The 12,710-nt window shown below is 52.5% G+C and overlaps 1 protein-coding gene across 1 annotated transcript in view; it reads right to left on the bottom strand.

Moving 5' to 3' along the window:
- Positions 1–12,710, bottom strand: part of NPLOC4 (nuclear protein localization 4 homolog (S. cerevisiae)) — a 25,511-nt gene that overhangs the window by 1,329 nt on the left and 11,472 nt on the right. The window contains exons 10-15 of the mRNA XM_010002815.1: positions 12,156–12,227; positions 11,330–11,456; positions 9,252–9,412; positions 2,552–2,623; positions 854–949; positions 451–567 (exon numbers count right to left, since the gene is read on the bottom strand). Coding sequence (XP_010001117.1) covers positions 451–567; positions 854–949; positions 2,552–2,623; positions 9,252–9,412; positions 11,330–11,456; positions 12,156–12,227 — 645 coding nt within the window. The remainder of the gene's footprint in view (positions 1–450; positions 568–853; positions 950–2,551; positions 2,624–9,251; positions 9,413–11,329; positions 11,457–12,155; positions 12,228–12,710) is intronic.

The raw sequence follows: 12,710 nt of genomic DNA, 5'->3' as shown, positions 1-12,710 counted from the left end.
CAGCCTCCCCCAAACACGCGGCCCTCCCGCTGGCCCCGGCAGATGGGAACCAGCAGCTGCCAAGCCCCCGTGCCCGGCCAAGAGCTGCACGGCCACGAAGGGGTCGCCGAGGCCTGGGGGCTCTGAGCTCCTTATCGTTACAACAGGAATTTCTGGTTCTCAGATATTCTACAAAATGTTTCCCAGCTCTGGCGCCGCAGCCAAGTTGGCCGTGTCTGACCACCCCCCCTCACTGCTCCAAGCAGCGTGTTGGGAGCTCCTGCTCTAGCCAGGGGGCTTGGGTTTCACTTTTTAAACCTTTTCCCAACAGCTCAGCCTGGAAGAAGCGGCCCTGGGGCCAGCTGCACAGCCCGCCCTGCACCACAGCCAGCTAGGGGACATGCTGGGGGCAGCAGCCTGGGTCAGTCACCCCCACCCCACCAGGAGCTCCCCTTCCTCCCCATCACATACCCGCAGAGGCATGACCTCGTTTGTGACCAGGAAGAGGAGCAGGTGGAAATCGGAAATGATGTCTAGGAAAACAGAGGAAGTATTTTGGGACAGGTACGTGGCCAAGCTGTGGAAGTCCTGCAGAGAGGGGAAAATAATAAAGAGAAGTCACTTCCCCCTTCATGATAAATTTATTTTCCTTATTCAGACCCACCAACAGACCCCACAACATTCCCATCTCTTTTGGGCATTGGCTGTGGTGTGCAGAGACCCTCCCAGGCTGGCTGGCCATGCTGCAGCCAGCAACTTCCAAAGAAAAGCATCTTTGGGCCCACACGAGTTCCAAGCACCTGATCACTCCCGGTGCCCACCGAGCAGATCCCAGCCCCTGGGAATGCTGAGCTGAGGCTGGTGGGCTCCTTACCTGAGTCTCTCCCAGCACGTCGCGGTTCTCGATGGGGAATGGATTTTGAGAAATAGAAAACGTGTAGACTGGATCCTTGGGGAAAGTCGTAGTAATCTAAAGATCCAAGAAAGGCCGATCAGAGCTGCTGGCAGCAGGAGAGGCAAGTGGGAAAGGGGAAGCAAAGCCCCCGAGAGCAGCCATGGCTGCAGGTTAGAGCTCGGCCAGGGAGGGAGACCAGAGCAGGTCTGAGGGCTGCTGGCATTGACACAGACATTCCCATCAGCACACCTTGGCTCCTGGGAATGGCTTCTAACAAAGCTGGAGCACAGCAGCCCTGTCTCCACGGTCATCAGGATGCAGCAGCTCCCAGGGATGTCACCCTGGGGGTCACCTTAACACCCAGGGGTGGGTGGGGAGAGCGTGGCCCCCACGTCTGGCCATGGGGTAGCCAGGGCACTGCTCAGGTGCCAAGAAAATACCTTTGCCCTTTATGGAACAAAGTCACCCTGTGCTCTGGGTGCACTAACACTGCCCCCTCCCTGCACCCCGAGCCAGGGGAATGGGGTAACACAGCCCTGCACCACCTTATGCAGCTCACAAGCTGGTCCCTGGGCCACCTGCTGGCATTTAAACTAGTCCTGACTCCCAGCTTTGGTGTCAGGCACTGACTGCTGGGCCCTATTGGTAAGGCCCTTTGTCAGCAGAGATGCAGAAAGACCTGCCAGTATTGACTGGGATAACCTTTTTTTTTTTTTTCTAAAGAGGGACAAAACAAGATGCTTCAGAAATGCAGCTTTACAGACTGCTCCTGAGTGCATGTTCCATCAATCTGTTTTCATCTTAATTACACCCCAGGTAGCCCAGAAACAGATGCCTTTACTCCTTGAGTAATAAATATGCTGCAGAGCTGCTGACTGGCATGGGGTGTCTGAGGGCCCCACACAATGGGCCCCTTGTCCCAGACATGATGTGGCTCTGTCACACGTCCCAGCATCTGATAAGTGACAGACAGAGCAGATAGTGAAGGGGGAAGAAGGACAAGGCAGTGGAAGCCTCCTGGCTGCCAGCTCCCCCATGCCCGCGGGACACTGCCTGTGCCAGGGGCAGCTGGACCAGACCAGTTGCTCCGGGTGGATTTAATCGTTGTTGGCACCATCTCTAACTCCAGCAATATCATCTGTCATCCAAATTATTTGCTCTCCTGCCTGCCACACCGTCACAGTTTCCTGCCAGAGGGCAGAGCTGTGCCCTGGTGCCTGGCAGCGCTGGCTCACGGGCAGGCACAGCCCAGCCAAGCCAAGCTGTGCTGGAGCCTCAGCTCCCTCCCCCAGGAAAAGGCATTTCTGTACAACCTAGGCTGCTGAGTCACTGAAAGGAGCTGGATTCTTAATTGCTGCTAAGAGACAGACAACTGGAGCTCGCTAATTAGCTGCCTGTGAGGTGGTGCCCGGCACACGTATCCGTGGGGCTGGCTGCTGCCCTGCAGCTGGGAGCTGTGATACGGCACCAGGCAGCACCTCCCGGGTTCCCTGGCACCGCACCCATCCCCAGGAGGGCAGCAGCCACCCCGCTAGAAATGCCTGGCAGGGGAGGGGAGAAAGGAAGAAAAATCTGTCCTGTCAATCACCTCCAGGGCAAATCTGAGAGGTGGGTTAAGAACCTCACTCCGCCCAGACCATCTCCTGCTGCAAGAAGCCAAGAGCAAGGAGCACTTACGTCGATGATGAGGTACTCAACCGGGAGCGGGCGAGCCAGCTGCGTGATCTCGTTGCCAAACTTGTCTATGTCCTGAAAGAAGAAGAGTCTTATTTTTCCTCAGTCTGGAAGCAGTGTGAAGCCTAAGGGATCCTGCCCTGGAGACACCCAGGCAGGGGCACGGGGATCCTCAGCTCTGGCAGATCACTGAGGGTGTGGAAAAGAACCTGCTGGTGCGTGGCTGGGTGCTGCAGAGCTGCCCAGTTCCCAGCAGCTCCTCAGGGGCTGGAGATCTCAGTAAGTCCACACTCCAGGCCCTTGATTCCCTTGTGAGCCAAGATATCATACGGTCACAAACCACCTTGGTCTTGTTTGCCTCAGTCATCACCACCAGAGAGGATCCTGGCACCATCTAAGAAGTGTAAATGCCATTTAAGGAGCAGGGACTGTCTGAAAAGGGAGGGACAACAAATGCTGCATCTGCTTCCTCGCCAAGCAAACCTGACTTACTGCAAAACTGGCCACAAGTCTCTGATCCAGCTCTTCCCTGGGCATTGGGAACCCAGGCCCTTCCTCATCCCCCGACCTGCAGAGCCGCGTCTCACAACGCATCAACTTGTTTTGCTTTGCCAGACGAATTGAACATAAAGTTTAATTATGGAGAAAAACGGCCAGCATATGTTCATTAATCATGAAATGACAATTAGACTTGATTTATGTCAAACACGCCGAGTTCAAACACAGCTTCAGGAATAAATTCATGAGAACTGACACTTTTCATTAAAGATTCTGTAAGAGGGGGTTGTGTTTTCTACCTAAATCATCACTTAACATGTTATAAATCATTCATGGAGCCCCATATAAATCACACGCCCATAATTTCCAATCAGGGACCTTACACTGAAGTTTACATTCCCAGAGCTCTCAGCACTCCCAGTGGCTGGAGGCAGATCCAGAGCCACCACACACCAGTGGCACCATCACCCTGACCCCTCGGTGGCTTTGGGGGACCTCGGTGAGAGGCCATGACCCCCGGAGGGGTTTCAGCAGCATTCCCTGGGCTGAGGCAGCCTCAGGACGAGCTGCCCAGGGCTGCCAGCCTCCTCTCCCAAGCCATGGTTCCTCCTGGAGCACAAAGCATAACACTCTGCACTACCAGCCTGTCTGGGTTGCCCTGGTGTTTACACAGCAGAGCTCTCACGCTCAGCACTCCCGGTGCTCCCAGACGGACATCACCCCAGCAGGCTCCAGCACGCTGCTCCCCTGCAGGCAACAGCCCCCCTTCCTGAGCCCCCTCCCCAGGCATCCTCTGGCCCCAGGAACCGTTCCCTTTGTAACAAAACTAAAATAAAAAAATTCTACCTTCTAGCCTTTGAAGCTCCTTTTAAAAGCAATTCCGATAAGGATCTGCTCTCCTTGAACATGACAGGTTGTTGGCCCTGTGGTTATTTCAGCAACGAGCCTGGTGGCTCGTGGCCTCAGATCTCTCTGGCTCTGACAGGAGCAGGAGGAGACATGGAGCCTTTTTGGGGAGATCACAGGACACAAAGCTAACCTGCTGCTAGATCTCGGCGATACCGCAAGAGTCAGGAACCAAATCCAATCAGACCGAATCAGCTTCCCAAACACAATCCTGCCCCTGCAAGAAAGAACCTGCAACAACTCACACGTAATTAGCCCATCTGGAATTCATTTTCAAATCTAATTAAGTTCTAATATGCAGAAACATTTTTCCAGCACCTGTTCACTTTAATCTCCGCCTCTGGGGATTTCCACGTTAAATGCCTTTTTTTTTTCTTTCTTTTTTTTTTAAAAATGTCAGGCTGCTGAGGCCCTCAAGACACACACTAGACTGGTACTACCCAACTGGAATCACCCTGAGCCAAGACCCTGTCCAGATCCTACCCCTCCCCAGAGAGAAAAGCCCCTCCTCCAGTGCCAGCACTCTTCTCCAACCCCCACGCACCATTTTTATTAGGCAATTATATTTTAAAGTCCTTAACAAACGTCAAGCTGGGAGAAAGACATCTTCATTCCCAGCTTGGCAGTGGTTGGGGCCTCTCAGCACGTTATTGCTGCAGCTTCAGAGCCCAAGACCCCCCCAAAGCCATGGATGCCCACATGCTGCAACAGCAGCTCCAAAGGGAGGCCAGGAAGGGGTTAATGGAGGCGCAAATATTTGGCTCCTGGACAAAAATCCAGCAGCAAGGCCTGGAGGATTTGGACAATGAATCAAGATTTGGACAAGACAGAAGCAAACTGGAGATTGCATCAGGCACTGCACTTTAGAGCCTTTCTGACAGCCCTTTGGAGGCAGGAGCTGCAGGAGGACGGGGTCAAACAGGGAAAAGGCTGGATGATCCCGCAGGGAGCACGGCCAGGCTGTGCACACCTGGCGGTGGGAGAGGCACCTGTGAGGCTTCAGGATGGCTGAGGTGAGGGTGATGGGAGCAGCCAAGTGAGGAGCCCGGGAGCTGCCAGCCAGGAGGGAGGCTCCAGATTTCCCTCTGCCTATTCCCAGCACTGTCCCAGGCAGTCCTGCCCTGGCAGAGAGGAGTTGATGCACAGAAATGAGGTGACTTTCCTAAGAGCGAGTGATAGGTCAGTGAGAGTTGAAATCCTTCTCAGGAGGCTCCTCGTGAGCTGACCACGCACCCTCCTCCCTGGAGCAGCTGGGACATTCAAGGCTAATGCGGCTTTTCCAGCCCAACACAGCCTGTTGGGAGGAGGCCAGCCAGGGGAAGTCCTTGGCTATTGGTGACAGCTCCCCACAGCAGCCTCCCTGCAGCCTGGACATTGTGTTTTCCCTGGGAAGGAGGATTTTGGAGGGAATGGGTGGAATCAGCACATGGCACACTGGGGACAGCCTGGCTCAGAGGTCCCCTTGGCTCTAACTAAAGTAGTGCCCTGGCTCGGGGCTCTCCCAGGGCTGGTGGGACCTCCCATCACAGCAGACAGGCCAAGACTCAGACCCCATCTCAGCCACTGCAGGATCCCACACGTGCCGTTTTACGAGGGCAAAAGGCTCTTTCCCAACAGCAGTGCCACTGTGAAGGGCTGACACCATCCCCAAAACTCTGGAGAGATATAAGGGCAGCTGTGAAATGCAATTCATTGCACAGATGACATCCCCATGTTTGCACTAAGCCAACACAAATACCTGTGATAAGAGACAAAGCTAGCCAGGCCCCAGATCCAATTATTCAAATGTTTCCGAGGGTCTGTAAAACACAGCAAACTCTGCCCCCCATCTGGAGGAAGGCTGAGGTGCCTGTGAAGCTGAGGGTGGAGCAGAGCACGTGGGTCTGCAGGGAGCAGAGTTGGGCAATGCAGAGTTATGGGCTTGGTGAAATGACCACAGGGAGCTGGGAGCAGGACAGGGATCACTGGGGCACTGAGCACCAGCTGTGAGCAACTGCAGCTCTGAAAAATCACCCCATGGGCTGGAAGGTACATCCTTGGTGAAATCAAAATCAACATGGTTATTTTCTAGAACCAAATGGACAAAGGAGGAGGGTTCTCACGGGCACAAGATAAGAAGGGGAAGTGCCTCTATGTACCATTCAACTGGGCTCTTTCTCACACAGCCAAGAAACAGGGTGAAGTGGCCATTGCAGCGCTGCTGCCTGCACTCACAGAGAGCAGTTCCTCCCTGTGTCTGTGTCTGGACAAGAGCGACTCCTTCCCGAGTTTCGCTGCACTGAACACACCGAGCAGCGTCTCCGCGTTGCGCAACGTTTGCGTTGGAAACGGCACTGAGACACCCCACGGGCAGCCCGGGAGGCCAAGGGGGATGTTTTCCTTCTTCTGGTTAATCTTACCTGGAAAGACAACTCAGAGCAAAGGAACTGGTCCCCAACGCCCTCGACCTTCACGCTAAGAGCAGAGCTCCAGCCCTCCCCAGCCAGGAAGGCCACGGGGTGGGTCCCCTGCAGGGCCAGTGGCCAATGTAAAGAGAATGGTAAAGAAATACAGAAATCACAAGGCTGAGGAAAAACGCCCAACCTCCCGAGGCAGGACATCACTGGTGCCATTGGCTTTCCTACTTCCGAGGAAGAAAAGCCCAGCTCTGCTAACACCCTGCGAGGTGGGTCACGTTTGGGCAGAATCAGCTGCAGCTCCAGGGGACGGGGCAGCCCCTGCGCCCAACTCCACACACACAAAGTGTGCTGCAAACTGTGGAAATCCAGCTGGCTGACCAAAGAGAGCCCTTCTATGATTCTGTGATTCCTCTCCTGCCTGCAGCACGGGTCTTCACCCCCTTCCTGCACCTGCAGCATCACCCATCCAGATGCATTTCTGAGCAGTCATGGCTGGAATAACATCCTCCCCTGGCAGGGCAGGCATGGGGCAGGCTGAGCGACGTGACTGAAGTGCAGTTGTTGGCTTTTCCTTCACTGCAAATGCAAACAGCAGCACCTTCTCCTGCTCCCAGAGCACAAGGTGAACCCACTGCCTTCCCCTGCTGCAGACAGGAGAGTTCCATCGATTCTGCCTCGCATCTGGGTGCATAATTGTTCTATAAATACCTCCACACTGCACAAACATTGGCCTTCTGGTTCCCATCCAATTAGAATAAATTTGTATAGTTCTTTTCATCCTCAAGGGCTTTTCAAATGAGCACTTGTATATTCCACAGAAATACATACATAGACTTTTCTCTCTACCAGTGATGGTTTCTCAGTTCCACACAAAATGCAGTGACTGCTCAAAAGTGCAGTTTTCTGCCCAAAACTACTGGGGGGACAGCACAGAGGGGAACCCCCACATCGAGGCCTGGGGACCAAGCTCCTCAGCTCCTGCAGCTGCAGCAGAGAAAGGGGGAGCAGGAGCCTGCTGTCCTGTGCCACAGGGCCGAGCACGGGGCTCCTGCTCCTCATCCTGCATTTAACCAAGGCTTTGACACCATTGTTGTCACCAACCCAGTAACTATGAGGTAGTGTCTCTGACCTCAAGCCTCACACATTTAATGAGACCCCAAAGGTTTTCAAAGCCAGGAGTGACTAAGCTTTCCATTGATCTAAGAACATTCCAAAAAAATTAAGAGATCCTACGGCCAAACACGTTGAAGGCTGAAGGACAATCCCACCCGCCAGCGCAGTCCTCCAGCCTTCCTTGAGCACATCATGAAAAAGCCAATTACAGAGAGAAGTTATAAAACATATGAAATAAGCTGCAGCCCGACCCAGTGAATCAGTGGCTCATGGAAATTTCCATGGAAGGCTGGAGCCATCAGTTCACATTGTGTTTATCTCCCTGCTCCAGATTACGGATGGGAGCGAAGACCTTATGGGAACAACCACTGCTTTCCTGCTCCTCCAAACACCCAGGGTGGCCCACATGTGGGACACAGACCCACGGGACCTCCTGCAAGGCTGCACCCTGGCTGTGGCACGGCACGGGATCCTCCAGAGTGGGACCACAGCACGCCAGGAGATGATCTCATCTGCACAGCCAGGGCCAACCAACCCTTGCACAATCGAGCTCCCCCTGTATCTAAATCAGACCTTATCAGCTCCTAAGAGCTACCAAGGAATAAGGCACAGATTCCCAGATTCCATCTACCTTGACCCTGAAGCCCTGGATTTAGCTGAGAGCTGTTGCTCATTTTCAGGTGGTGTCAAGGCAAGGCATCAGCTCAGCATTGAGGGGTGGAGGGGGAATGGCAGTGCCATTCATCAGGGCCAGCAATTCCCAGCTCAGGGTGCACAGGAGTGTGCTGACCAGCCCCATTCCTGGTGCTGAAGCACAAAATGCTCATTCCTGTTGTCCCAAAATGAAGGGAGCTCTGCTTATTCCAGATCCTTAATGACAGCTTCAGAACAGGCTGAGCAGGCTGTGAAAAGCAGACACAAGAATAGTATCACTGATTTGAGTGATGGATGGCTAATTAGTTGGCAAGCAGTGCCATTAATTAATTAATTCCTCTGTCCTTGCTCACGGGGCACCAAGATGCACACGTTTGGGAAGCAGTGCCATGAGCCTCTGCAAAGATCCTGTCCCCAGGCTTCTAACTCAACCCTGTAGGTAGAAGGGGGTAGGTCTGAAGATCTCCAGAAACAGCTGCCAGGGGAATAAGGACAGTCCCCTTGTCACTAAGGAACTGCCCAGACCCAGAGCAGGCAGGTCACCAGCAGAGCTCACACACCATGGTCCTGCTCTGAACATCTTCCCTTCCATGAAGGGAGCAGGTACGGGGCTGTCTCTCCTCTTGCTGCAGGACCAAGCTCATCTTCTGTTGCATCTGCTGCTCGGCTGGTGCCCAAGAGAGTGTCCCAGCCCAGCAAATCCCTGGCACAGCATAAGGAACCTGTCACTGTCCCCATTTGTGCTGGGAGACATCATGTGGCTGTGGAAGGGAGGGAGCTCAACTCAGCTGGGGATTCAAATTCTCTGAGGAGCCCAGCAAATGCTGCCAGCAGAGAGGGAGGAGCAGGTGGATTTGGGAGCTCTCAGTGCATTACTGCAGACCTTGCTTGGAATCACAAGTTAAGGGTTGGAAAGGACCTCTGGAGATCATCCAGTCCAGCCCCCAAGAAGCTGGGTAGCCAATGGCTACTACTGCACTGCAGGTTTAGGAGAGGAAACAGATCCCTTGTGACTGCTGCACAGACACATGGTGAGTGGTGACTACTGAAAACAGTCCAGACCTCAATGACATCCGTTCTTAAGCCACCACAGTTTCCTGCAGCTCTCCCCTCCCCAGGCAGGCAGCCCTTACCTTGTAGAAGACATCAGGCACATACTGCTCACTGCTGGACTCCTTGGCGTAGCCCAGCTCCGGCGCGTCCCGGCAGGGCAGCAAGCACTCATCCCGGACCAGAGCCATGCACTGATTGGAGACCTGGTAGCCCTCGAAGTGGACCTGGTTGTCGGGACCACCTGGAAGAGAAGAGGCTGGTTCAAAATCCCCCATGGGAGCCATGTGCCTGGTGTAACTCCAAGAGGCACCACTCGGAGAGCATCACACGTGACGGTCTCGCTAACAGCGACGCGTAAACTCCTGGGAAGTGCTTGGAGGCAGGAACCCCCCTCCAAGCTCTACATGTATTTATTAACACACATTTTTCCCAGCTAGCTTATCAGGACAGACCCCTGCAGCAACAGCACTTTGCCAGCAGCTCAGAGGAGGCTCCTGAGAGCATCAGCCTCTCATCACCCCACAGGTCCCTCCTCTCTTTCCAAACAAAAACCAGGCACACAGCTCCTGTGGGCCTGTTTGATTTCCAAGGAACCCTGATCTGCAGATTCAGGGTTGGTCACCTCCTAATGTCAGGCTTAAAAAGCGTTTTCTCGGCCTGTAATGGATGGTTTGCTGGAAATCTGACATGGAAAGTAGAAACTAAGACCCTGGCTCACTGATAGATCACATGCTTGGCACTTTCATTTGCATAATGTAAGCAACATCAGGTCATATGTCATTAGAATACAACTGGAAAGAGAAGATAGAGACAGATGGTAGGAAAATGTTACTATTTCCAAACCTAGGAATTCAGGAGGGGATAGGAATTAATCCATGTAGAGGATTTAAAGGCAAAGTTGATGCAAACTATCCAAATATATTTATACAGCACAAAAGGAAGGAATCAAGTGTTTAAATAGAAACCTGATGGGGTAATTTAACAGAAGAGAATGAAATTATCTGGAACAGAGAAGAGGAAATATTCGTTTTCTACCCTTTGATCTCTAACCTCAATCACTCACAGCTCCAGAACAAATACTCCTAGAAAGTAAACACAGACCAAGACACAGGCAAGGCCTGAACAAAGCTGGTCATCGTGTTCCCAGCAGAACACCTTGTTTAAAAAACCAGAAGACTGAAATACATACAAAAAAGTGAGTGAGACAGACATTATCATTAATGAAAGATGGATGTGTTGAGCAGTCTGGCATGCAGAGGCAGTGTCTGCTTCCTCGGGTCTGTTAACCAAAAAGAGAGAGTTTTCACTGCAAAAGGCTCTGGAATGCTTACAAAACTGGGCTCAGAGGAGGCAGCACAAGATCACACTTTCAGTTTTCACACTGGATGCTCTTTGGAAGTCCTGCGTTATTTTCATTGTGTTAAACAGACCCAGAACCCAGCCTATCTGCTCCAGGGGAATTTTAAATGGATACATGTGTCACCCTGTGGAGAAGGGCTGATTGAACTGCTAAGGCTCTGACTGTCCTGGCACATGCCAACATCTGCCCTGGCAGCCCAGACCACCCCAGGGGGCCTCTGGAGACTCACAGTGAGCACAGCTCCCAGCAGAGGTGACAAAACACAGCATTTTTCTGGCTGCTCTGTTTGGTTCAGGCAGACAAAAAAACCAAACACCCAACCCAGGTTTCCATGCATGGAAGAGCACAGCATCCTACGTCAGGGTTTCCCTGACAGCCACACAAGGGAGAGAAAGGTCCCTCCTTGATGCTGAACCAGCCAGAGTAACTTTGAGGGTTGCTGTGGTTCTGCACTGCCACTTTCAGGCAAGGGACTTTTGGAGCTTCAAGACAGGGAACAGAAAAGGGAGCAGCAGTGACACCCCTCCCTGCAGGCAAAAAATGCTTCCTGGGTTGGGTGGGGGATGCCCAAGGTCTGAGCCTCAGTGAAGTTTTCTGCAAGGGAAAGGCTGAGTAATTGTAGGGAAGACAGCACAAAGAATGGAAAAGTATTTTCCTTAACAGAGCAAGACAAACCCCTTGTTCAACTGGGCAGATGGGGACCAGGAAGTCTGACTTCTTCTGGCAGAGCTGCATTTTCTTCTTTTATTAACAAGAGACAACTCATGTGCAACCACAAGAGCTGAGGCCAGTTTATACCTGTAGCCACAACTGTGACAAACTTGGATCCAAAATGACCATCTGGAGAAAGGCGACAGATGTTGGGCTGCTGGTTCTGAAAGTTCCCAGCTGTGATGCACTCTTCTGCACTGAGATAATACGTGTCCTGAGGGAAGAGCAGCAATGTCAATACAAAGGACAACGCGACGTAGCCCAGACCTATTTCCCTGGTCTGCAGCCAAAGAAAACTACCAACACCCTGGTGGAACAAGCTTTCGTGGAAAGCTGCTCCAGAGACTGGGAAAAGAATGTGACATGTCAGCTCCCCAGCCCCGAGAGCCTCTTGGCAGGACTCTTCTCACTTCTGGTTCCACCCACCTTTACACACCTTTTTTTTTTTCAAAGAAAGTTTCAGTTTCCAAACAGGGATATCAGGGATTTCACAATTACAGGAAGCTGAGAAGGCCAAAGACAGAGGACTCAGGCCTCAAAGCCCTGCCCACAGGAACATCCTCTGAGTCACTTTTGCTCACTCAGTTTGCACCTCACACCACTCCACTCCCTCCCTTGACAGGATTTTCTTAATCCACAAGCACCATTGTGCTCCAGCAGGGCGGGCTGGGGCTGCAGGCAGCCCTGAGCCTCACCCCAACGGCTCCAAACCCTTGCAGTGCTCTCTGACCTCAAGCTTCTTTTCCTTCTGAAGCTTTTGAAAAAAAACAAAACAACCAACCCACTTTACAAGAATTCCAGCGTCACTTCCAGCCCTGAGCTGCCCTGGCTCAGTGCTCTGCTGGCACAGAGTGGGTGATTACCCAAACCCTCAGAACCAGCAGCTGGAATTAGCTGCACACTCGAACCTCACCTTGTTCCTGCTGTACCGAACAGTCCCTTTCCGTGTGTCTTCAGAGACCAGATCAGTAAATATCCAGCCAACCTATAAAGAAGGGTTATGGAGAAAGCTGCTTTAAGAAACAAAGGAAAAAAAAAAAACCAAAACAACAAAAACCAAAACCACAACCCAAACTAGAAGGGAGCTTATACATTTTCTCCTAGCAGGACAAGATGTTCTTGGCTCTCGCACAGCCCTGCTGTAGCTGCCTGAAGGAAATGGCTCTCCCAGCTGTGCTGGGCTCATTTGAATCCCATTTCCAGGAGCAGCGTTGCCAGCTGGCCAGCCAGGGGCACCTGCAGCTTTATGTTCACTATGGAATATTTTTTCATGGAAAGATCTGGAGGCTGCAAGAGGCCTCTCAGCCGTTACCTCCTCCCACCCACAGCAAAAAGCATTTCCTATGGAGCATTCAGAGCAGAGCAGCACGGGGAGTGCCAGCAGATGACAAAGCAGCTCACATGATCTCATTTTGAAGCTCACAGTCACCAGTTAAGATAAAGCTCATATGTTCCCACTGGAGTATGA

The sequence above is a fragment of the Chaetura pelagica genome, unplaced genomic scaffold (genome assembly GCF_000747805.2).
Source record: "Chaetura pelagica isolate M959 unplaced genomic scaffold, ChaPel_1.0 scaffold47, whole genome shotgun sequence".
NCBI lineage: Eukaryota > Metazoa > Chordata > Aves > Apodiformes > Apodidae > Chaetura > Chaetura pelagica.
Note: the sequence above shows the minus strand (reverse complement) of the source record. Positions and strands in the feature narration are given on the sequence as shown.